Genomic DNA, 26,441 nt, shown 5'->3' on the forward strand with positions numbered 1-26,441 from the left:
TAGTCTCTGTTCCCGGTCTTTGAGGGTACTGGGACGGAAACTCTTGCAGATACGGCACTTCTTCTGGTGACTCTCACCAAGGCACCGCAAGCAGGAAGAGTGAGCATCTCTCTTGGGCATAAACTTGCCACAGTCCTCGCGGAGTTTAAACCCCGGAGACCCGGGCATACCCCAGGAGGGGAAATGTTGCTGGGGGGGAAGGGGGAACCTCCCAAACCAACTAACTATAACTATAAGGAACTATTAACTAACTGAGAAACTATATACACGATATACTATCAGACACTGCTAAAGCACTTGCTACCAGAGGGAGTGAAGTTCCAGTTAGTCGTCACTGGCGGTAAGAAGAAACTTGGGGGGCTGGATGATTGGCGGGGCCCTATATTTGGCGCCATGAAGGCGCTACTCCAGGGGGCGCCCAGGCCCACCCTACGGACGCTGCTAAGGGAAAAATCTTCAAGCTGGCGTGCACGCGGCGGGCACGCACCTGGTTGGAATGGACATGAACAATCACTCGAAGAACCACCAAGAATTCTTAATTCTAAAACAAGACCAGGATCAGACAGGCAATACGAAAGTCAAATAACAGTATGAAATGAATACTCTCTTGCCTGATGTCTTCCTTCTCCTTCATATCAGTTGTCTTCCCTACCCTGCTAAGACTGATTACCAAAAGTTTTGTGACCAGAGGGTGGGAGAGTGATCCAAGATGATGCCCTAGGATGTTATTTGTACGATTCTGTGTTTCTCTTAGTGAGTATTTCTACTGTCATGACAGTAGTTATGCTCCCTTAACACCTAAAATATGTAATATGGGACATCATATGTTTAAATGGCGAGGATGTGAATGTTATTAATGATTTCTCTGACTAGCGCACAATAACAAATATTTATCTTTCTCCACAAATGTTCTTTGAAATAATTCTTTTATCAGTTTACAGACGTGATGGAGATTACTTTAAATACATAAATTCTGACAGAGGAGAATAGCTTCTGAAATTGAAATGAATTTTGTCTGAACTAATTCACTTGTGTAAAGTTCCATGACTGCTCATTTTTCACTTCTGTAATCCCATTGATCAGTTTCAATTTAGCTATAGCCACTATATTTTTATCTATCTGTGCCATAGTACTATCTTAGCCTGGCTCTATTGTGGGGTTTTTTTGTTTTTTTTTAGTAAACATTCCAGGATAACATAGTACATTCTCCATATTAAAGGGGAATGGTTTGGGGTTCACTCATTTTTTTCCTATTAAAAAAATATTAATGTACAGTAAAAACACTTAATGACTCATGCTTTAAAAAAGCTTTCTGGTTTAGCTGAGTTGTGGATATAATGCCTCATGCAGAAAGAGCCCCGTGAAACTGCTCTTCCCTCCCTCCCCTTCTGGCACCATGTTTCCTCAGTTTATCTTACCATGTTCAAGTATTATCAGCTGGGCTCCAGCCTGTGCATTTCCAACATCATTTTCTGCAATGCACTGATAGAATCCTTCATCTGATTTCACAAGACCCAAAACCTGTAGGTTATGCTCCTTCTGAGGGGGGAAAAAGGCAAAACGTTTCATGATGCATTCATTAAAAATGAACTATAAATGCAAACACATTAGTTTTTAAATGGTTTACAATGACTTTCTGAAAAAACACCCACATATTATAATATCATGGAAAAAGGGCTTTGGAGTTATCTACAGATCTCATGGCTATTATAACAACCATGAGCCTGTCCCAGGTATTTTCAAATGGCTACACCAAAAATCAGCACAAAACTATTATAAATAGGCTATGGAAGTCCATACAACCTGATCCAAACATTCAGAAGTTAAGCATAGGCATGTATACAATCATATATCAAATAATTATGTTAGTAAACTAAAAATGATTGTAAAAGACAGACTGTACACTAGGAAATAAAGTTCTTACCTACACAGTCTTGTAGCCTCAGATTAAACCTTTAAGATACATATTACACTTTAAAGTTTGCTCAGTCAAAACTCAGGATTATATCACGAGAATCTCCATGGTACATCTTTGTTTGAGCTTTTAATTCTTGTGCAGCCAAAACGACTACATAAAACTCAAGCAATCTATGGTCAGAATATACCTCATGGCTTGCCAGTTTTCTTCTGTATGAGAAGGACTGAGGCTGTTCAAATTCAAACTGATATATTGTCTTCCACCAATTAATTCATTACTGCATATGTTGCATGTCAAATATGTATGTTATAAAGAAACAGACTCATAGTGTAAGGAACACTGTCTATGCTCTTCAATAAAATGCTTCACACTGGATTATACAGCAATAAAGGATTCAAGGAGCCATTTAATGTTTCTGGACCTTAACCACACACTGTAAAAACAGGCAGCTGACCTTTAAAAGAGCATAGCTTATGTACATACATAGGAGGATTAAGGTATAGGTCAACAGTTTGAAATGACTGAAAATGAAAATGTACTTACTACAATTTTGAAGTAGTCACTAGGGATCACCATGTCTCCATTCTTGATCCATTTCACTGTTGGAGTTGGTTTCCCAGTCACTTCACACTCAAAGACAATATCCATAGATTCATGAGCATAAATATTAGCAGGCAGCTTCAGAAATTCAGGTGGAGCTTTACATATAAAGGTAGAAGGAGAAAAGTTACTGTTTATCTAGACTTTGGTAATATCATTAGAGTTTACACTCTCTATATAATAAAATGATAAATAAATTATAAGTTGAGCTGGGTGAAATTTTTGGGACAAAGAGTTTACTTGCTGAAAGAAGCAGTTTGAGGTTGACCGGAACTATTTATGTATGTGTGTCAAGTTCACGAAGTAGTTTTGATCGAACTGAAAAAGTCTAAATGTTTCAGTAATGTCAAAATTAACCCAATTACTACCCACTGGGCCATGAAGAGAGAGAGAGAGAGAGAGAGAATGACTCTGTAGCCTGCTAGGTAGGGCACCTACCGAGGATGTGGGACACCCAAATTCAAGCCCTGCCCTAGTAACTAGCTATTTATACAAAGTGGAACAACTTTAGAGAAGAGATGGAGAAAGCCCCATAACCAAAATATGCCCTAGCCCAATTGCAAGGTCACTTTCTGTAAACTGGCAGACCCTAGTTCAAATCCTTTTCTCCACATCACAGAGAGAGGACTGAACCTAGATCCCCCTCCTCTCCACAATCGCAGGTCAGTGTCCTAACCATGGGTAAGGAAGGCACCATGACCACCACCTCCTCAGTTTTGTAAATCTAGTCCTCCTTTCCTTTTGTCAAAATTCCTGAAAAATCAAAACAAAACTTTTTGGATAGAAACAAATGATTCATTTTGACATTAGGAAATCATTCAGTTTACATTCCCCCTCCGCTACTTTTCCATTCACCAAAAAGTTTAAAAATCAGTTTTGGTTTCACCCAAACCAAACATTTTTTTTTGAATGAATGAACGGTTATTAACCCTCTATTCACCCAGCTCTAATAATAAGTACACCAAGCACTGTAAAACAAACAGTAGCAAAGGCACGCAACTCCCATTATAATTCAATGGGAATTGGGCACCTACCTTCCTTAGGCTCCTTTGAAAATTATAGCTGAAATTGTCAGTGATCAAGAACAATTAAAGTAAGCAGAAAACAATTATTTAAACTACTTTTAAATTCTAACAATGAGAATATTGAATAATAGCAAGAAGTGCCTTCCATCGCCAAGACATATAGATACGAAATGTTCTAGCTACTGCTGTTTCAAGATTATATTCAGGGCCAATTAAACAACCAGCTATTTTGAACTGAAGTGATCTGATGGGAATATATGGGAGAAGAAAATGAGTCATATGATGGAACTACTCATTAAGAGTCTAAAAATCAAAAGTATTTAAAAATCAATGCAGAATTTAACTGGGGACCAACAATAAGACTTCCGTTGTTGAGTAATATGTTGCACCCTTTTGCCGGTTAGAGAGCTTGCTGCTGCATTCTAAATGGAGACAGAGTGTGCTGTGGCATAGGGTCTATGGTTAAACCTTAGGTCATCATAGCTACGGAACCCAGATGTGAGAAAAATCCACACCCCTCAGTACCAAAGCTATGTCGACCTCACTCCTGATGTAGAAGCAGCTAAGTCGATGGAAGAATGCTTCTTTCAACCTAGCTACCATTCAGTGCTTAATTTGTAATGAAAAAGGTACTGTGGCTCAAGATATATATATATATTTTTTACTTTCATAACTAACAGAGCAAGCTCAGAGGTACCGGAACTATGAACTGCTAAGCCCAGAGATGCTGGGGCTCAGCCTGGCAAGCTCTGACACAAATTAAGCACTGCTACCACTGCTTGGGGAGGTGGAGTTCCTACAGCAATGTAAAAAACCTTTCTGTCGCTGAAGTCTGCGTCTACACTATGGGGTTATAGCATCATAGCCAGGGCATCGTAGCTATGCTTCTGCAGCGCCCATAATGTAGACATGGTTTCAGACCAGGAGCTAGAAGACCATTCATGGTTCTGTCATTGACTCACCATATGACTTTGGGCAGTCCACTTAGAGCTCCACTGTACAACCTTTATACCACTTTTAATGGAACTAATCCAATGAGGAAAGTTCTCAGAAACACAAGTAAGTTTGTACAACAGAGCCTTTAAGTTCACTATGCCAAAGTTCTTCCATCTGTAAAATGGGAATATTTATTTTTGTAATGGGCTTCAAGATCTCTGGATGAAAAGTGCTACATAAATATTTAATAGGTTGCATTTTATAAATACTGTAAGTCAAGTTGGGGCTAGAACACAGGATTTAGAATCCATGCCCAGTACCATGTTAACGTGGGGCCAGTGTTAAAATGAATTGCAATTAAAGTAATTAAATTTGGGATCCATGGCTGCGACCGCGTTATATGAGAATTCATGCTATATAGACACACATTCTTGCGAGGGTCCGGTGTACTGTAAAACATGTTTATATGATGGTAAAGTAAAATATGATGGATCATTCACACAGAACCAAGACATAGAAAGGAGATAATGTTAAACTATTTTTGTGTACCTTTTAACCAATACAACTGATCATACCAACATGGATTCCAGAATAGCATTAGTTAATGGCTGCTGTATACTTGGAAATAATGTGAAACTCTAGGAGCCTGCACAGAGATGCAGGGCTATTTTGCTGACATATGCTAGTAGAGACAATAAGTGGGTAGTGTTAGGACCACTCCAAGTCTATAAATCAGTGCATATGTCTGACTAGAGTAAGAACCAGAGGATGGGTAAGAAGAGGCAATGCAGAGATAACCCTAGGAACAGCTAAGCTTGACAAGAAAACATAGACTTGTTTTGTTATTTAAGTTAACTATAAAGGCAGACCCTAGGCAGTAAGTAATTTAAGTCTGTTTCCAATATGTGTTGTATATACTCTCTTTTACAGCAGAGAAGGAATTCCCCACCTGATTACGTATATCAATGGTGGATTAAAATACTCAAATGTAGATGCTTGAAATTCATATAACAATTCCAGAATTGGTCATATTTTGGACTTTCAAGTAATAAAAGTTATAGAATTGTTTTGTATGCAACACAACCCTGCTATGGAACAGATTTACTGCTAAGAAACAAGGACCAGCAGACAAGGTATGTCCACACTGCAATTAAACACCGATTGCTGGCCCAGGTCAGCTGACTGGGGCTCATGGGACTCAGGCTGCAGGGCTTTAAAATTGTGGGGTACATGTTTAGGATCAGGCTGGAGCCTGAGCTCTGAGGCCTCATAAGGGGGACGATCCCAGAGCCCAGCCTGAGTCCCAACATCTACACAGCAATTTTACAGCCCCACTGCGCAACCCAGCTGAGCCGGGCCAGCTGGGAATGTTCATTCGCTGTGTTGACATACCTTAAATGCATGTCTACACGGCATTCTGGAGCACGATTTCCAGCTCAGGTCGATAAAATTAGGGTGAAGAGGCTCATGCTACTGTTCTAAAACTAGCTGTATAAACAGTGCTTTGACGTTGCAGCTTGGCCTCCAAAGCCCACCCCTCTCCATAGGCCCACCCCTCTCCATCTTCAAAGCCCAAGCTGCAACTTCAAAGCACTGTCTATACAGCTAGTTTTAGAGCATTAGTATAAGCCTCACCAGACTGAATCTGTTCACTCGACCTGGAAGGCTCACTACAAAATGCTGCATAGACATACCTCTAAGACACTTCAGCTGAGTGGCAGAATAAGGAATTGCTTGCAGCAAAACTCTATGAATATCACCTGTTCTGAAGTTTTTTCCACCGAATGCATCCGATGAAGTGAGCTGTAGCTCACGAAAGCTTATGCTCAAATAAATTTGTTAGTCTCTAAGGTGCCACAGGTACTCCTTTTCTTGTTCTGAAGAATGTTCACATTTGTTTGTTTTTGGTACACTCATAGACATAAGAATTGCGTACTTATTTGGCAGCTCTGATTCCAGGGAGAGTCAAAAGCACTCTTTTCCCCTTCACCATTTGTCAAATAAAGTCAATATGTAAGGGCAACAGAGTTTAGGCAAACATCTCACATACTTGACTAGTCAATGGGATTTATTTCCTGCTAAGGAAAGTGAAGGAATGCTAGAACATGTTACATTTCTTCCTAAGAACACAGTTTCATTTTTATTGAAGGCTGTCTGTACGTGAAGGGTTTTTTTTTTTATGGTTACCTGGAGACAAGCAACTCTCAAAACACTAACTGTAGCTCTGGCTTATTATCGAAGCAACTTAACAAGGACATAAGACCATGGAAACATTTTGCTATAAAAAGTAACCAGTTTAAGCACTTCTCCCCCATGTCCACTAACCATTTTAATACAAGGTCTTCTCCATTGCCTGCGTTTTCATAAAAACTACCATAAAGATGGAAGAAAGTTTCTCCTTGGAAACAGAGCTTTTCTGTTCAAACTTAACTTCATGCATGTTCATTACAGTACAGCCTTTAATTTTCCAATCATACATTATTTTTACAACAGGACTCCTGCCTCATTTGATACATTCGCTGTCCAACCTGGGCACTGTGTGAAGCATGCATCTTGCATAATGAAAATAGTATCCAATCACATAAATAGAGGCTACATTGCACACACACAAGGTTGCAAGGACAATTGTAACTTAATGTCCTGACTTGTGAACTCCATTTCGTAACATCATCTTTCCTTTTATGATGTCTATTTTATGGAATTTCCTAAGGTAAAATAAAATATTTCATTGTATTCAAACCATTTGTTAGACAGAAGCAGAACACTCTGTCCTGAACAATACGTGCATTCAATGAAGAACCCCTGGCTAATCTTCTATAGGCACCTTTACATATTCTAGAAGCAGGCATTATTTCTTCCATGTTCTCCCTCCTACATACACATGACTATTCATAGAAAGGAATGAGACAGGACTCCTTTGGAGCACTGTATCCTTGCATGCACTGTCACAGAGTGTACACATGAACTTATACATTAAAAATGAAAATCCACTCAACTTTCTTATGCATGCTATTGCACATCTCCAGTAGAATACTGATATATCTAAGCAGAGGAAACTTCCATTCTGCTTGTATACACACATATGAAGTGCCAACGGAACTTCTGCAGATCACAGCCTTATAACAAAAAAAGTGTGCATGTGAAAAGGACATTTTAATAAGTCATCATAACTGGGCCAGTTCAAAGCTGGTTTTCACCAGACCCTCATAAGACATATCTATCACCCTGGAATTATGTCCCTGCCAAATTTCAAGTTCCTACCATCTCCTCCTTAGACAATGGCAACTGGTCAAAAGAAAGATTGAGGTATTTTAAAAAAATAATTGCAAAAGTTTACTTATTTCCGCTCCACACTCTGTTCTCAAAAATCCTACATTTAGGAGTAAAGTCAGAACTCTTGCTAATACGTTTAGAAATCTGCAACAAGGACTGTAACAGGGTCAACTGCTTCTTGAGTACCCCTCAGGGTCTAGGGTTACACTACAGGCAGACTGCCTCAGTTTCCCCTCTTGGATTGTTCTGTGCGATGGGACATTAGATGGGGTACTATAGATGACTTACTACAGAGAATTCCTCCCCAGGTGTCTGGCTGGTGGGTCTTGCTCACATGCTCAGGGTCTAACTGATTGCCATATTTGGGGTCAGGAGGGAATTTTCCCCTGGATTTGGCAGAGACCTGGGGGTGTTTTTCCCCCCTTCCTCTGCACCATGAGGCATGAGTCACTTGCAGGTTTAAACTGGTGTAACTTTAAGTCTTTAAACCATGATTTGAGGACTTCAGTAGCTCAGCCAGAGAGTAGGGGTCTATTACAGGAGTGGGTGGGTGAGGTTCTGTGGCCTGTAATGTGTAGGAGGTCAGACTACATGATTACTATGGTCCCTTCTGACCTCAAAGTCTATGAGTCATAAGAAACCCAAATTTGTACTTTTGGCATTCACATCCCTTCTTGGGTTATGCTTTATTAAATTAAACATTCAAAATAAAGTTTTCAAATCCATCCAAAAGTCCACACAAAGGTTTCTCTTCCTTCTCTCTGGCCGCCTTCCAGGGACTTTCCTGCTTTGGAAGGCCACTCCCAGGCCCTACCTGGCTAGAGTCTCAACCATCCCTCCCAGGACTCTCTGATAGAGCCTGCTCACTCTTAGCAGTCTCTAATCCCTGAGCTTTCCCCCTTGATTGTAGTCTCCTGCTGCTCCTTATAGGGTAATCACTCTGATCTCTCCCAGGTATGGCTCATTCTGTAATCGGGGCTGGCTAGGCCCAGCCCTTAAGGGGAAAGCCAATCTGTTGCAAGGATTAAGTGCGATTTACATTTACATCTAACCACCATAAAAGATTTTAATACACTACTTTCTGACTTCCTAGCAAGTGGGGATATTATAAGTTAATTCCATATGTTATTTGAGCAAAGATTGCCAATTGTGATAAATTGTGTAGTGGCTTTCTAATAGGGATAAAATTCCAGTAGTGAATATAAGACCTAAATCTCAATAGCACTTTTGCCCATCTATCTACAAACAAGGACATTCAGACATCTTGCTATTTAGGCAACTAGGGGCTGGAAGCATCACCGAAGACACATAGTTGGTCTTCCTATTTCAAGAGAAGTGTGAGCAATGGCCACTGTCATCTATTCCCCAATAGCAAGTTACAGATGTCACAGTCTTGCAAGTGAAGACTGCATATTATTGGCAGAACATTACTACAAAGCTTTGGGGAAATGTATATCTATCAGGACTAAACAGGCAGGAAATATATCCAAGGTTACTTACAAAGGCAGGAAAGGGAGCAAAAGGCAGGCTTGGGAATGAAAGTCAATAGTCGAAAGGTGCATGTAGGGGTGGAAGAATGGAAAACTGAATAGTTGCCCCAATATTTTAAAGACAGAAAATATGTGAAGCAAACAGAGCTAGGACTATTCTTCCAATTCCGACTACAAGACAGAACACAACTCCTACAGTTTGAAATGGTAATGTGTAATTTCATCAAATAATTCAACGCCTCTAGGAGCAGTGTGGTCCCTCTAAGTCAGGGCAATACACAAAAGTAGGGGTAAATGTTAATTAAATCTTGGGGGGAGACTACCAAAAAAAATGGATGTCAAACTGTGTGTGCTGTTACCTATTCACACGTAATCTTTGTTTAAGAGAGTAGAGTTGGAATGTTTGTCTCTTTCAAATAAGGAGCGTTCTTCCAGGCTATGGGGCAAAAGCCAAGTTGTTTACAAATGTTGAATATGGAAAATGTACATTTCATTTTCAGTTATTTTTTTAATAATTAAAAAATGCCTTTAAAATGTGGTCTTTTACAGTTTAACTACTTCATTGTTTAGCATTCACACCGATTAAACACAATATAAATACAGATGTTTGTGGTAGAGAAGTTAAATTGATAACCAGAGAGCAAATGAGCCAATTACCATATAAAATAAGATTTGTAATGGAAGATTATGTGTTTTGGTACCAAACAGACAATTAAACTTCAAAGCAGCCCTGGCAGCTCTGCTTTCCCTCCCTATCCCTCCTAATGTCATTATCTACGCAAAGAACAATTTTAATTGCTAAACGCTTATGCAGAATTTCACATGCAGACTATTATACTTGCAACATCCCTATTTCACAGGCTCCATTTAATTCCTTCACTATTTTTGAGCTATTTTAAATCTTCAAATGTTTAAACACTGATACCTAGTAATCTCCAATGGAAGCCAGTGTTTAGCAACAGTGCAACTGCAGCACTTCACTGTTTTCTTACTGTGCTATGCTAGATAGAATTCTCTATCTGACTTGATAGTACTAGTATTTGCATAATCTGTGGATTCATTTTTAGATTTTCAAAGATTAGGAATGGATGTCCCTCAATAATTACAATGACGGGAATAAAGAAGTGTTGTCTATTGCAAGTTTTGCATTATGTTTTCTTTAAGTAACTTTTCATAGCTTTGCAACTCTTTTACCTGTGTTTGGAGCAGGAAGACTGAACAGCCTCAACAGGTAGCAGCTTGACTAAGGTCTGCTATCAAGTCAGCCACATGCACTGCCTCCAATGGGTGAGAAAACCAGTTATATTTAGTCCCTCCCAAAAATTCCCAGATGAGCTTTCCTTTTATTGTCATACCAAATCACTCCTTTTCCCCAACAACAACAACAACAACAAAATCCAAGTTTTTTTTTTCCTATCTCATTTCAAATTTGCAGCTCAGGTTGAGAGAGAAGAATAAATGCAGTACATCAAACCTTTAAGCACCATTTGGCATAATAACTAATCAAAAGTTGTGTTTTTTAGTTGTGAATAAAATTAATTATCCATATATGAATCAAATTAGTGGCATATAAAATATGAGTGAGATAGGACCTGAAAATACATTAAAAATGTTTTAGGCCTTATTTACAGCTCAGTTTAATAGTGTTTATTTGAAAATTTGATGTCTTCACTAAAAATAAAACATATTAATCTCTACAAGATTTTATTAATTTATGTGACTATTTATTTCCACAAGGGGCAATCATCTGAAAGAACTGAGTACAAACTTACATAGCAAAGCAGTCTGGTCAGCCTCTCCCCTTTTAGGCAAGCAGCAATTTGACTGACAATGCATCTCTCTACACACATATATATCATTTGAAAGCTTATTAGGTCTACTTTAAGATAAAATATGATGTGGAGCTGTCAAATGATGCTGTTACTATAGAAACAGGGATTCAAGCAATTACATCATCAACACATTAAAATGACCACTTTGAACCAGTTGCATGTTTGTTAGTTTATTCTACATATTTCATGATATAAAATTGGATTTCTTTGGGATCTCAAACCATCACAACAACAATCTCTAGGGTAAAACAAATCTAATAATAAATTTCTAAAGGTATCATTGAAATGTAATAGTGCTGGTGACATTTCTAGTCATTATCATCATCTTGTTCCTCCTTAATAACTCTGTTGAGAATGCATGGGTCACCACAGTCCTCAGTCCCTGAACAGAACTGCGTACATGCCAAGGCAAGATTGTTCTGACAACAGACAGTTGATTCTGAGGCAACCCATGTGGGTACAGGCACAGATGAAGTTTTGAAGCAGCTCAGATGCAATACAGGAAGTAGTTCATCATTCACATTTTTCCATCCGTGTTGTAATGGTGATCCCGTATTTGGTTTACCTATGTTCAAAGGTTTCAGAGTTGTAGCAGTGTTAGTCTGTATCAGCAAAAACTAGCTAGCAAGAGATGTTAAGAGTAACAAGAAGGGTTTTTTCAGGTATGTTAGCAACAAGAAGAAAGTCAAGGAAAGTGTGGGCCCCTTATTGAATGAGGGAGGCAACATAGTGACAGAGGATGTGGAAAAAGCTAATGTACTCAATGCTTTTTTTGCCTCCGTCTTCACGAACAAGGTCAGGTCCCAGACTACTGCACTGGGCAGCAAAGCATGGGGAGGAGGTGACCAGCCCTCTGTGGAGAAAGAAGTGGTTCAGGACTATTTAGAAAAGCTAGACGAGCACAAGTCCACGGGGCCGGATGCGCTGCATCCGAGAGTGCTAAAGAAGTTGGCGGATGTGATTGCAGAGCCATTGGCCATTATCTTTGAAAATTCATGGCGATTGGGGGAAGTCCCGGACGACTGGCAAAGGCTAATGTAGTGCCCATCTTTAAAAAAAGGGGAGGAGGAGGAGGAGGATCCTGGGAACTACAGGCCAGTCAGCCTTACCTCAGTCCCTGGAAAAATCATGGAGCAGGTCCTCAAGGAATCTATTCTGAAGCACTTAGAGGAGAGGAAAGTGATCAGGAACAGTCAGCATGGATTCACCAAGTGCAAGTCATGCCTGACTAATCCAATTGCCTTCTACGACGAGATAACCGGCTCTGTGGATGAGGGGAAAGCAGTGGACGTGTTGTTCCTTACTTTAGCAAAGCTTTTGACACGGTCTCCCACAGTATTCTTGCCAGCAAGTTAAAGAAGTATGGGCTGGATGAATGGACTATAAGGTTAAAAAGTTGGCTAGACTGTCAGGCTCAACGGGTAGTGATCAATGGCTCCATGTCTAGTTGGCAGCCGGTATCAAGTGGAGTGCCCCAACGGTCGGTCCTCGGGCCGGTTTTGTTCAATATCTTCATTAATGATCTGGAGGATGGTGTGGATTGCACCCTCAGTAAGTTTGCAGATGACACTAAACTGGGAGGAGAGGTAGATACGCTGGAGGGTAGGGATAGGATACAGAGGGACCTAGACAAATTAGAGGATTGTGCCAAAAGAAATCTCATGAGGTTCAACAAGGACAAGTGCAGAATCCCATGCACTGCTACAGACTAGGAACCGAATGGCTTGGCAGCAGTTCTGCAGAAAAGGACCTAGGGGTTACAGTGGACAAGAAGCTGGATACGAGTCAACAGTGTGCCCTTGTTGCCAAGAAGACCAATGGTATTTTGGGATGTATAAGTAGGGACATTGCCAGCAGATCGAGGGACGTGATCATTCCCCTCTATTCAACATTGGTGAGGCCTCATCTAGAGTACTGTGTCCAGTTTTGGGCCCCACACTACAAGGAGGATGTGGAAAAATTGGAAAGAGGCCAGCGGAGGGCAACAAAAATGATTAGGGGACTGGAACACATGACTTATGAGGAGAGGCTGAGGGAACTGGGATTGTTTAGTCTGCAGAAGAGAAGAATGAGGGGAGATTTGATAGCTGCTTTCAACTACCTGAAAGGGGGTTCCAAAGAGGATGGATCTAGACTGTTCTCACTGGTAGCAGATGACAGATTAAGGAGTAATAGTCTCAAGTTGCAGTGGGGGAGGTTTAGGTTGGATATTAGGAAAAACTTTTTCACTAGGAGGGTGGTGAAACACTGGAATGTGTTGCGTAGGGAGGTGGTGGAATCTCCTTCCTTAGAAGTTTTTAAGCTCAGGCTTGACAAAGGCCTGGCTGGGATGATTTAGTTGGGGTTTGGTCCTGCTTTGAGCAGGGGGTTGGACTAGATGACCTCCTGAGGTCCCTTCCAACCCTGATATTCTATGATTCTATGAAAACGAGGAGTTCTTGTGGCACCTTAGGGATTAACAAATCTATTTATGTTCAAAGACATCCAAATTTTTGTTTGCCAAGACGCTCTTTTGACATGCTCTTCAAAACTGTCCTCACATGGTGAGAGTTTGGCCAGTAAATTGTCCTTTTTGATGGCTAGATTCAGGTGCAAGCAATACAGGTGTCTGAGAGTCTCCATTTCTTTCTCAATCTGGTCATACAACACTGCTATGAACTTTCCTGCTGCAGAAATGATCGCTTGTCTGTCACTCTCCCCCCAATTTGGCAAGCTCTCTGCAGCTGTAAGCTTAATTGTTTTGGCAATATTAAATTGCAGATTTTTCCCAGTTCCAAATAGGGACGACACAGAGTCACATCTTGTTAACACCTTTACAGCAGATGTCGAGTGTGTCACAAACTGTATGCACACCTCACTTATACATTTGATAGCTCCACATCACACCTTGTCTAAATGTAAATAAGCTTCAAATGATCTAGGATGTGGGTGTGGACAGGCTGGGTGTATTAAACTCTGAAATTATGGCCCTTTTTGGAGAATTGCCTCATGCCTATTTACAAAAACCAGCCATCATCTAATAATAAGCAAACCAATATTCCATTACACCTCAGTCACTACCACATTCCTTCTATGTCCTAACCTTCCTCAAAAGTCCAAAAAAAAAAAATGGGTGTTGTAGGGTGTCCTTAACAGATTTGGATATTTCTGATCAAGAGTGGGAGAGTGCTTTCAAAAGTTGAGTGCCTCATGGATAACCCTCTGCCAGAAGCTCTCTCTCTATGATCCCAGGGACTTCAGATCAGGGTGATTTGATTTAAATCACTAGTCAGGAAGACTTGATTTAATCATGGATTTCTACATAAAAGTGCATTCTTGTTGGTTGTTATAACCTTAATACATAGTCTTCACAACTCAGAGATGGATGTAGGTTTCATTTATAGAAGGTACATACTATACATTTTAAAGTGATTTATTTTGAAAACTTTTCAGATTAGTTTTACAGCTATATCAGAAAATGAATGACTGTTTGGTTATTTCAAAGGTAATTGAAGCAGATATTTATGAAATCATTGGGAGATGAACTATCTCCAATTCAACAGGTTAATCATTAACATTTGGAGGTTTCAGAGTAGCAGCTGTGTTAGTCTGTATCCGCAAAAAGAAAAGGAGTACTTGTGGCACCTTAGAGACTAACAAATTTATTTGAGCATAAGCTTTCTTGAGCTACAGCTCACTTCATTGGATGCATTCAGTGGAAAATACAGTCAATATTTGGAGGATTTTCTCGCCATGTTGTATTAGGAGGAGAACATCACCAGACAGACATTTAAATTTTTTTATTTAACTAAAACAACATTATGCATTCTGGATTTTTTTCTTCAGCAGCAAACACATAATATTTTAACAAAACAAGCATATGAATTTTTGAATTTAGTTAAACATTCAAATTTTTTAAAATCAGGTTTGTTTTTGTTAAAATTGTTTTTAACTAAAATAGTTAAATGAAATATTTAAAAAAAATTAAATCGACTATGTCAGCCAGATCAACATGAGAAACTTAAAATATTGTCTTCTGCAGCTAAATCTGTCATCTTCACCTTCATTTTCCTGTTTATTCATAATCTGGAAAAGAAAAACCAGTTTTCCTGCTTTTTCAGGTCCCAAACGATTTCTCAATTTGGAATGAATTAGTCCAAAGGAAAAAAATATTCTTTCTACACCGGCAGAAGAAGCTACTGCTGTTAAAAGTGAGATTATCACTTCAACCGTCTCTGAATCCAAGTGCTTAAGTGACTTCCTCCAGTTCACTGGTGTGACTTTCTTTAAAACATCATCAGAAAACATATATTTCTTGAATGGGTCACCCTTAGGTCTGAAGTTTATTATAGCTGGCATTATTGAGGGATGATATGGGGGGAGGGATAGCTCAGTGGTTTGAGCATTGGCCCGCTAAACCCAGGGTTGCGAGTTCAATCCATGAGGGGGCCATTTAGGGATCTGGGACAAAAATGAGAGTTGGTCCTCCTTTGATCAGGGGGTTGGACTAGATGACCTCCTGAGGTCCCTTCCAACCCTGATAATCTATGAATCTATGATTACTGGATGTCCATGTCATAGCCAACTCCTCTTCTTCAGCAGTTAAGGTTTGACCCTGGTATCAAGTACTGAGAATATCTGCAAGAAAATGAGCTGGAGATAGTGCTTGTCCCATTCATTTTTTTAATGCTTGTAATTTAACTGTCATTCCATATTTCTCTTTTTAAGCTCTCACTCAGTTCCTTCCAAATTTCAACAGCATCAGCAATAAAACAGCTGTTTCCCTGCATTTTGTTCAAGGCTACAGAAATAGGTTTCAGGGTACTCAGCATGTGTTCAATATTTCTCTTAAGCCCAATGTTGAGATCTTTGGCTGTGACCAGGCCAGCTATTTTTTTTGTTCACAAACTGTTATCAGAATAGGCCAGCTCTTGATATAGTGCTCAAAACAGTCCACTACCGAGTTCCATCTCATGCCTTGTGGGAGAGTTAGCTTGGTTCCTCCCACATTTTTCAGAACAGCTGCTGCAAAATGGTTGTTACGGAAGTATTTTGCAATTTCAATATTAGTCTTTATTTCTCGCACGGAGGTGCATCAAATGAGCACTACAACTGTATGTTATAAGCTTGGGACTCTCTTCTAAATTTCTTCTCATCTTGGACACATTTGCAGCATACTCTGTGACCAAGCTGCGTACTAGACATTTGAATTTTTTTTCCACAGTTTGTTATAGCTTTTACTGCTACTTCTTGTAAGTATTCTGCTGTGTGCACATTTCCTGACATATCAATTGTTTCTGTAAGGAAGATATTCCCTTCTTCTGTTGTCACACAAGCACATACAACAGGATCATTGTGGACATTGCACCACCCATCAAGACTCAAGTTAACAATTTGACCTCTAGACCTTTTGCACACTGCTCAATTTCTCTTTCAGACACTTTATCCAGCAATATGCCTGTGACATCTGCTCTGTTGGGTGGACTGTATCCTGGTCTTAATCATTGCACCATGTAATTGAAGTTCTCAATCATACGGAAAGGAGAGTTTATTGCATAAAAAAAAGGGCAATTTTTTCATCAATTATCTCTTTTTGAATCTGCTGGTTCTTATCACAAACTTATTTATGGTTGTTTCTGGATGACTTTTTTTTTTTTTTTTTTTTTTGCTACAGGTGATATACTGCGGCTATGTAACTGAAACACTACCATTGGCAGATAGTTCTGAAACTATAGAAAATGATGGTGATCTTGAAGGTGGATAGTCTTCAGAATCCTGTATGTTGAGGATGGATTCTCCTAAACAAAAGAAGTCAATGCAGTTATTTAAGTATTATTACCATACCGCTCATTTAGTATTACTCATTGCATTCACTGACATTCACTACTACTTTAAAGGTGAAATTGTAAAAGGAAGATCTCCCTATTTCAGCTATTTATTTTTTCTCCCAACTGCATCTAAAATTATATACCATAGAGTAACAACTATATTTTTTGCTCAAACATGAGAATTAGTCCAGAAGGAAGACAGGCAGTCCTTATGAAAGAAGTATGAAATAAAAAAGTTTACCAACCTGAAGATCCTGCATATTCACACAGGTTCCTTTCATCATCTTCAATGCAGCTTCCTCCTGAGAAGGAACACGTCTCATGTTGTTGTTTCATTCGAGTAACCAGGCCTTGCATTTCTTTGTTGCACAGTTTGCATTTTGCACGCATGCCTGTCTTACCCACAGGTAGAAAAACTTCATTAAAATATTCCCAAACTGGGTCTCTTTTACGGCTTGCCGCCATTATAGGTTTTCCCTTCTAGTGAGAGAATGGTATGGTAGATCTCAAATCAATGAAGGCTACACTCAGAAAGACATCAAGGCGTCTGGAATATGCTGCTCAAAGAGTTTCACCTTTGTTTCTACTGCCTGTCCCTCTCTTCTCGCATTTATCTCCAGACTTTTATTCTATCCAAACTTTATTCTACCCAAAAATGCTGTTTATAAAGAAAGTAAGGAAACAGTTCTAAAGTATGGTGATCATGCCAGCTAATCCACTCAATCACATCTAGAAAAGGAGTACTTGTGGCACCTTAGAGACTAACAAATTTAGCTGAGCATAAGCTTTTGTGAGCTACAGCTCACTTCATCGGATGCATTCAGTGGAATTCAGTATATTCAGTATTTTCCACTGAACGCACCCGATGAAGTGAGCTGTAGCTTTAGTCTAAGGTACCACAAATACTCCTCTTTTTTTCTGCGAATACAGACTAACACGGCTGCTACTCTGAAATCAGTCACATCTTTCATCTATTTTCACACCCTCGCTACTATTGCTGCAATGTGTTTGATTTTCTTTTAATCTATTCACTTTATGGCAAACATGACTCATGATTCTGCAAATATCATTCTAACTATATCTTTCTGAACTTGCCAGGATTAAAAATGCTTGGGTCTTTGCATACAGTTACCAAACTAGAAGATGTGTTGATGGATTGTTCCAATCTGATTTACAGCATAGGTCACCATTTTATTGCTTGTGGTAGCTTGGCTATGCCAAGTCGACTTTACTGTCACAGTAGAAAGTACTGTATTCTAAATGGTGTGTATTTCATTTAAATTTAAAAGCAATTTCTTTGATCAGTAAGATGACCTTAACCGATTCCTGTTACAATATGGACAGTAACAAAAATTTTACAAATCCCTCTACATCAATCAATCAGGTACTGGGTCAAAGGACTAAAAATGAAATTAATGACAATTTTGATTAAATTATGATTTTTAAAAATTAAAAGGAGCGTGCTAATCCCCAGCAAGTCTCAGTTATCATTTAGCTCAAGTACAAGTCAAACAATGTAACATCTGTCTCAAGGTAACTTAAAATGTAGGCAAAAGCCACTTATTTTAGCTTGATCGGTTTCTGGACTTTTTTAATTAATACTTTTCAAAGCAGGAAGTCCGTAACAGAATAAGACACAAAATTAATCTCTGCTCTAAAATGGCATAGCTGACAACATCTTCCCTCCAAAAAAGACAGAATGTATACAGATTGATGTTTGGTATTTAAATATACAGTATATCCACATACAGTAGTTGGTTTTCTTAAAGTGAACAGCAGCAAGAGGAAATTACTCCATTATAGGGGCTTGTGTAGTGAAAATGCTCTCTTCCCTAATGGCAATGGTGGAGGGAGGGAGAGGCTTGTTTATGAAATAGATTAAAAGAAACTCCCCAAAAAAGCTATTTCTAAAGAAAGTCAAAAGTCTTCCAAGCCTCTGAGTAGGGCTGTCATCTTTTGAAAAACACATTTAATATGTAACTGGAAAATTTGCATAGCAAACAAAAGTTGACAAAATGGAATCTAGTTAGAGAAATACCCACAGAATTGAAAACTGTCAAATGCATAAAAAAAGCAGTGTACCAAGAAAGAAAAAGATTATAAAATTGTAAACTAGTATATGCACAGCATATTTTAATACACAAAAGCCCCAATTTCCAATGTATGAACTGCAACTGTCCTAAGAGAATGAAAGCTCTTGCAGTAGTAACATAATGTACCTTTATTCTTATCTCTGAGAATAAAAATTTCATGTCTGTTTTTAACAAGCAAATGATCAACAGTTTTAGATACTGGGAAAATTAAATATACATACACATTTAGATGTGTAGTTCTGAACTGTGGGAATGGTTTACTATGTCAACAGGTCACTGGGATTCTTCTATAGCCCTCCTTCCATGTAAAGCATATAGTGACTGATTTTTTTTTTTTTTACCTGCGAAACAGTATCTCTCAGATGGGATTTTGCACTTATTGCAGTTGTAAAGGCACAAATTACCAATGAGATAGCAGAATTTTGAGCACTGATACAGGTTGTCTAGAGGCTGATATCTTCCTCCACACAAATGCCAAAGCATTTAATATGAAGAGAAATACTTACAAAGTGAGAGGGAAGAACCCTGGTTGGAATGAAATTAGTTAGAAAAACAAAGGCATCTTGCTCATGCTCCAAGTGAAAAAACTTGCCCAGAAACTGCAAAGTACAAAACACTATCCATGGGCCATTCACAAGAGAAATGTCTCTGAAGCAGCACAGAAAAAAGTGATTATTAATAAAACTATCCATAGATCAGATGATGGTGGGTATTAGAAATATCCTTAAAAAGAAAAGGAGTACTTGTGGCACCTTAGAGACTAACAAATTTATTAGAGCATAAGCTTTCGTGAGCTACAGCTCACTTCATCGGATGCATTTGGTGGAAAAAACAGAGGAGAGATTTATATACACACACAGAGAACATGGAACAATGGGTTTATCATACACACTGTAAGGAGAGTGATCACTTAAGATAAGCCATCACCAGCAGCAGGGGGGGAAAGGAGGAAAACCTTTCATGGTGACAAGCAAGGTAGGCTAATTCCAGCAGTTAACAAGAATATCAGAGGAACAGTGGGGGGTGGGGTGGGGGGAAGAAATACCATGGAGAAATAGTTTTACTTTGTGTAATGAGAAAAGGAGTACTTGTGGCACCTTAGAGACTAACAAATTTATTAGAGCATAAGCTTTCGTGAGCTACAGCTCACTTCACTTCACTGTAGCTCACGAAAGCTTATGCTCTAATAAATTTGTTAGTCTCTAAGGTGCCACAAGTACTCCTTTTCTTTTTGCGAATACAGACTAACACGGCTGCTACTCTGAAATTTGTATAATGACTCATCCATTCCCAGTCTCTATTCAAGCCTAAGTTAATTGTATCCAGTTTGCAAATTAATTCCAATTCAGCAGTCTCTCCTTGGAGTCTGTTTTTGAAGCTTTTTTGTTGAAGTATAGCCACTCTTAGGTCTGTAATCGAGTGACCAGAGAGATTGAAGTGTTCTCCAACTGGTTTTTGAATGTTATAATTCTTGACGTCTGATGTGTCCATTCATTCTTTTACGTAGAGACTGTCCAGTTTGGCCAATGTACATGGCAGAGGGGCATTGCTGGCACATGATGGCATATATCACATTGGTAGATGCGCAGGTGAACGAGCCTCTGATAGTGTGGCTGATGTGATTAGGCCCTATGATAGTATCCCCTGAATAGATATGTGGACAGAGTTGGCAACGGGCTTTGTTGCAAGGATAAGTTCCTGGGTTAGTGGTTCTGTTGTGTGGTGTGTGGTTGCTGGTGAGTATTTGCTTCAGATTGGGGGGCTGTCTGTAAGCAAGGACTGGCCTGTCTCCCAAGATCTGTGAAAGTGATGGGTCGTCCTTCAGGATAGGTTGTAGATCCTTGATGATGCGTTGGAGAGGTTTTAGTTGGGGGCTGAAGGTGATGGCTAGTGGCGTTCTGTTATTTTCTTTGTTGGGCCTGTCCTGTAGTAGGTGACTTCTGGGTACTCTTCTGGCTCTATCAATCTGTTTCTTCACTTCAGCAGGTGGGTATTGTAGTTGTAGGAATGCATGATAGAGATCTTGTAGGTGTTTGTCTCTGTCTGAGGGGTTGGAGCAAATGCGGTTATATCGTAGAGCTTGGCTGTAGACAATGGATCGAGTGGTATGATCTGGATGAAAGCTAGAGGCATGTAGGTAGGAAATATCCTTGTCCATCAGAGAAATACCATGTAAAAGTAAAATAGATTGGATAATCTTTGAGCCAACAAGACCAGTCTCTAATTAGATGGGATCTATTCCCTTTTTATAGTAGAGTAGAAGAGCTTGTAAGACCTGCAATCTGTTTGGCTCTGGCCTGAGGACCTTACAATACCTTAATTGTAGCTTGAGAATGGTCTTTAGAGCAAGGAGCTTATTAGCTCTACTGCCAAAGTGTACAGAATTTGTCAACTGAGCTAGCTCTGGATTTTTCCTCTTTTCTTTAAAACAAAAGCTAGCATTAATTCAGCGTTAAGGAAGCATAATCAAATCAGAAAGTCCAAAAGTTAAGACTTCTCTAAGCCAAGCTGCATGTTAGGATGAAACCTTTCCTGTTGTCAAATTCCCAGCTCTGTGACTTTGATCACGTCACTTAACCTCTTTGCGCCTCAGTTTCCATATCCATAAAATGAGGCCACCACCTCCATTTGTAAATCATTTTGTGCTCTACTGATGGAAAGTGCTATGTAATTGCTAAGTATTATCATTTACATGCTATGTGGACAACCTGGCATTTTAGTGCGACTTTTAAAGGTGACTTGTGAAAAATATTCAAAATACTAATTTGTCCTTCTTTGCTTGATAATGGGTTATTAATACCTTTCAGGTTGTCTATTATTAGAGATTTTAAGTATCAGGAATGTCAATTCTGATCTTTCCTGATTTCACTAGAGGCCCTCTTGGCATGCTTTGGAGGATGTGCATTGTGAGATTTCAAACCTTAATTAACGGGACAGTGCTGCTGCATCTTTAACTGAGATTTTACTAATTAAAAATGTTGATTAGTCGGTGGTGGTAGGCAGGTACTGTATTAAGCATAACAAACAAAAGCTAAACAGTTTTAAACCAACTAAGAGCTTATCTACACACAGCTCAGAAACCAATATAGTTAAAGGACTATAACCCTCCAACTGTGAGCACATTTATACTAGTGTAAAGCTGCTTATATCGGTATCTTATTCTGTAAATTCATGGGTTGTACTGTTTTGGTATAAAATCACACCACTAAATGAAACAGATAAAATTGGTATAAAAACTGTGTGTAGAGCAGGCCTAAAAGTCCTTTTCCCCTCTTGGATGTTTAGGTTTGAATCTCTTGTGATGTCATCATTTCACTAGCTCTCCAGTCACCAAAGGAAAGGGGGGGGGAGAGAGTGGAGGGAGTGGGGGGTGGAGGCTGTGAATATTAGAAAAAACAGGATTACTTTATAGATCACAAAGAACCAAAAACTGCACAAGCCAAGCTTTTATTTTTCCTCTCTACAGGTCACTTTTGACTTCTGGAGTTTCCTAATATTTGAGTGCTTACTTTTTTTGACAGGTTTCAGAGTAGCAGCCGTGTTAGTCTGTATTCACAAAAAGAAAAGGAGTACTTGTGGCACCTTAGAGACTAACAAATTTATTAGAGCATAAGCTTTCGTGAGCTACAGCTCACTTCATCGGATGCCTACTTTTTTTGCATTCTTAACATTTCTGTATCAAAAATGAGAGAAATAGCAGGAATAACCTTCAGCTTTACTGTGGAGGAGAGGGGTGGAAGAATACAGCTGTTCTCCCACAGATAGCAGGAGCAGAAGAGGGATTCTCCACATGTGCTGTAGTCACATCACAATAAAGTCTTGGCTATCAAAGAAGATAACTGGGAAGGAATGAGTCGGAGACATGTCCCTAAATTAAAACCAAATTTGTTAGAACAGCCTATGTGTGCTAAGATTCTTCAGTTGTAAAGACTCTCTCTTTATTGGATGTCCTATCTTAGGATAGGAGGTGTAGACACTCCCGACACCAATGTGTATGACATTTGAGAGGCTTGACATAAAAGCAGAGAAATTCAGTCTAACCAAGTTGCACAAATTCCTGCAAAAAGAACACACTTCTTCTATGTTTTTTCAACCATTTGTAATATTTCCTACCGTATAAGTATGAAATTAAGGAAGCAGCAATAGTTCTGAGACCACCTGCAACAGCAGAAAGAGGAACTGCATACAGGGACTGAGCATTTTATAACATCAGACTGACCAATTATTTAGAACTGGACCCCTAATGGTTCGATGACATCATAATGTGGTTTAAAGATCATGAAGCATAGTAACTGACACGTGCTTCCCGGGGATTTGCAGATCCAAATTCATGAAGGAAAAGGTGGCTATACAATATAATCCTCCCCATTTTCAATGCCAAAATAATCTGTGAGGGAGATTAGGTATTTAGGGTGAGCAAGTTGGAGATCAGATACTCTGGTGAAATCTCTTTAAAATCAGCGTAAGAACTCCATTCTCAGCTCTTGTGTAAATATCTTTGAATAATGACATATCTGTCCCTGTGCAGCAAATTCTCCAGATATTGTACATTCTAATAATATTTAATAAAAATCCTTTCCTTGCAGGCTGACTTGGTGGTGCAGGGGAACCCAACACACTCATGTATTGGGATCAGAGATGAATAATGAGCTCAGTCCCTGACACTCTGGACCCAGTGAGACTGCAGCACCATGTCCACATTCCATGGCCCTGTCTACATCAAGGAGCATTTCTAAAAATTACCCACCATTGTTAACACCTGTTCAGCAATGAAGGGAATTTTTTTTTTTAGAAGAACTCCAGGCTTCATGGAGAGGAAAGGAGTCTTTGCTTTCAAAGTAATTTAATAATTTGCTGAGCAAGATAGCTTATGGATGGGTGCTGTGGGACAGAGGAGATCATAAAGGACCCACCAACTAGAAAATGAAAAAAATGAAAACATGCGACTACTTGAACAACATTCACCAGTCCTCATGACAGAGTGCAGATAGTTCTATTAAAAGAAGAGAAATTTTATACATTAATGATTACTAACGTAATCATAATATTAAACATTAAAATATACATAATGTGCATATAAATGGGTGCTACTTAACTAAATATTCATTAATTATACGACAATCAAAGTACAAAGTTCATCTCCTAAAGTACTTCTTGGATGCTTCTATATTTGTTTTAGAAACAGATAGCTTATAAATAATTAAGGTATTGATAAGGTAAAATTCTTATCTTCACTGTGTTCCCCCTTATTTAAGTTTTAACAAGTCCTCCCACTCCAGCTCTTCCAGGACAAATAAAAGCTTATTTGACCCTGAATCCATCCCATGTACCAGGGAAACATCTGAACAAGAACTCTCATCAAAATTTAACTTCCTTACAGCAGTGCCAAACCCAATGAAATTTTTATTGGATTCCAGATCCCTAATTTTCTAAATGAAGAACACATGGTGAGGAGGCATCAGACACAGCACCCTGTGCAAGATGGGCCTGTTGCCTTTGGGCCCTTGTTCCACATTTGTAGCACAAAACTACTTTCTATCATAAATCTCCAATTTACTGACTTGCCACCTCTAACACACACACAGCTGCAAGAGAAGCCAGACTGGTGGCTCTAGGCAGATTCTGCTCTTGGGAGATTATTTTGTTTAGATTTTTTCCTCCCTGCTAAACACCACAGTCTAAAAACCTAGAATGCTGCGTCTTATTTCTATTCAGATTATTTAATGAAAGGATTTGCAGCACTCCTTCAACAACATGGAAAATAGCAAACTTTACTCTTGGAATTTGTGGATATTATTTTGGATATGGTGATTGTTTCCTTGAAGAGTAAGAAATAAAGGATTTGAAGGGACAGCCAGGATGGCTGGTGTGTGCTAATATACACTTCATTTGATATTTAACAATAACTTACAGTCCAAAGTAAAATGTTAATGCTCTCACAAATTATTCATTTAATAAAATAACAGCTCTTTTCCCACAGATGATTATTATGGCATATTAAAACATTAATAATTGCAGAGAGGTCCCTGCATCACTGGTGGAGCAACTGCTATGACAACCTGTCAATCTATCGCCATTAAAGACCACCAGACTATAAACCAGACTTTCAGAAACAGTAGGTGCAGGTAGCGCCATCTATTACTATTGTGGTTGCCAGAAACTTCCCATTATAAGAACCCCTTCTTCAGTTGCTTAGAACTTTGCCACACTTTAACCATTTCAGCTGAAGTTTTACACACTGGGTGTTGCCTCAGACTGAACGTGTTTTGGGAAATTTCAGCCAATACAGATCAGCCATTCCTGAGAATAAGACTAGGGGAAAATACCGCATCTTGCCCATGTTAAAAAAATCTGGTAACCTTTTATTCAAAACCTCTAATACCTCAATGCTTTCAAGAAGGGACTTGAAATTTGGCAAGGAGATGACCTTTGTAAAATTCACCCATACTTGGCCAAGTTATAAAGACTTTGAAAAACTGTAGTTTATACATGCTCAGTAGAGACTTCTTAGACTTTAAGAGCTGAATCCCCTGAAAATTCCTACTACACTAGACCCACTGGAGCAGGAGTCGAGCAGAACTTTCTCTGCAATGCAGCTCTGGGCTGTACTGGGTCAAGGAATCTGAACTGAGAGCAAAAAGCCTGTCTTTCCTGTGCTCTTGATCTCCAGGCCAGGAGTAGGCAGTGTGAGAAGGAAGCGACCTGATTCAAACATAGAGGGGACAAGAGCTGGACATAAGGAGGAGCAGGGAGAAGTAGTAGTAAATTGGGACAGGGAGTCTGAGAGTTGGGAGGCAGAAATAGGTTGGAGGCGGACAGGAAAAGGGAGAGGGAAACTGGGACTGGCACTTAGGGTGCAGGTAAGAGACTGGAACCAGAAGGGTAGAGGGCTGCAACTGGCTGTGCAAGGATACAGGGACAGAGAATCAGCGGGGCAGGGAGAAGGGGGGCAGAAGAGAGAGATCTTATGGAATGTGGTGAGAGAACTGGGACAGGATAGGAAAAAAGACTAGCACAATAAGGGGGGGGGACTGAGATTTGAGGGAGTCCACGAAGGAAAAATGGGACAGAGTATGGATAGGAAAAATGGGCAGGGTGAGGCAACTGGAAGTCAGGGTGGGGGAGAGACACAGACTCGATGAGGAGTAGGGAGTGGTGTACTGGGACTGCAAGTCTGGAGGGGTAAGACTAGGACTGGACACTTAGAGGGAATGCGCAGATGAATCTGTGTCCACTATAGTATACCCCACTTCCAGAGCCTAGCATAGAATCCATAATTCCCAAGTCTCACCATTAGGCTGTTCACAAGTAGCTGTGATACCTACTGGAAAAGGGTCCCATCCCCATCTAGTAGCAGTCCACGTAAATGAGCACAACCTACAACTGCTATCATTTACTCTGTTAGCTAAAAGAGGCAGAAGACAGTGCAGGGGATGTAAAGTTTCCTATGCTGCTGATGACCCATGT

The 26,441-nt window shown here is 39.5% G+C and overlaps 1 protein-coding gene across 30 annotated transcripts in view; it reads right to left on the bottom strand.

The window, feature by feature from the left end:
* The window catches only part of NEO1 (neogenin 1), a 499,518-nt gene that overhangs the window by 160,121 nt on the left and 312,956 nt on the right, over positions 1 to 26,441 (bottom strand). For all 30 annotated transcript variants that reach the window (XM_043493234.1, XM_043493238.1, XM_043493237.1 and 27 more), the window contains exons 6-7: positions 2,462 to 2,616; positions 1,419 to 1,539 (exon numbers count right to left, since the gene is read on the bottom strand). In XM_043493234.1, coding sequence (XP_043349169.1) covers positions 1,419 to 1,539; positions 2,462 to 2,616 — 276 coding nt within the window. The remainder of the gene's footprint in view (positions 1 to 1,418; positions 1,540 to 2,461; positions 2,617 to 26,441) is intronic.

This window comes from Dermochelys coriacea, chromosome 10, assembly GCF_009764565.3.
Source record: "Dermochelys coriacea isolate rDerCor1 chromosome 10, rDerCor1.pri.v4, whole genome shotgun sequence".
In the NCBI taxonomy this organism is placed as follows: Eukaryota; Metazoa; Chordata; order Testudines; family Dermochelyidae; genus Dermochelys; species Dermochelys coriacea.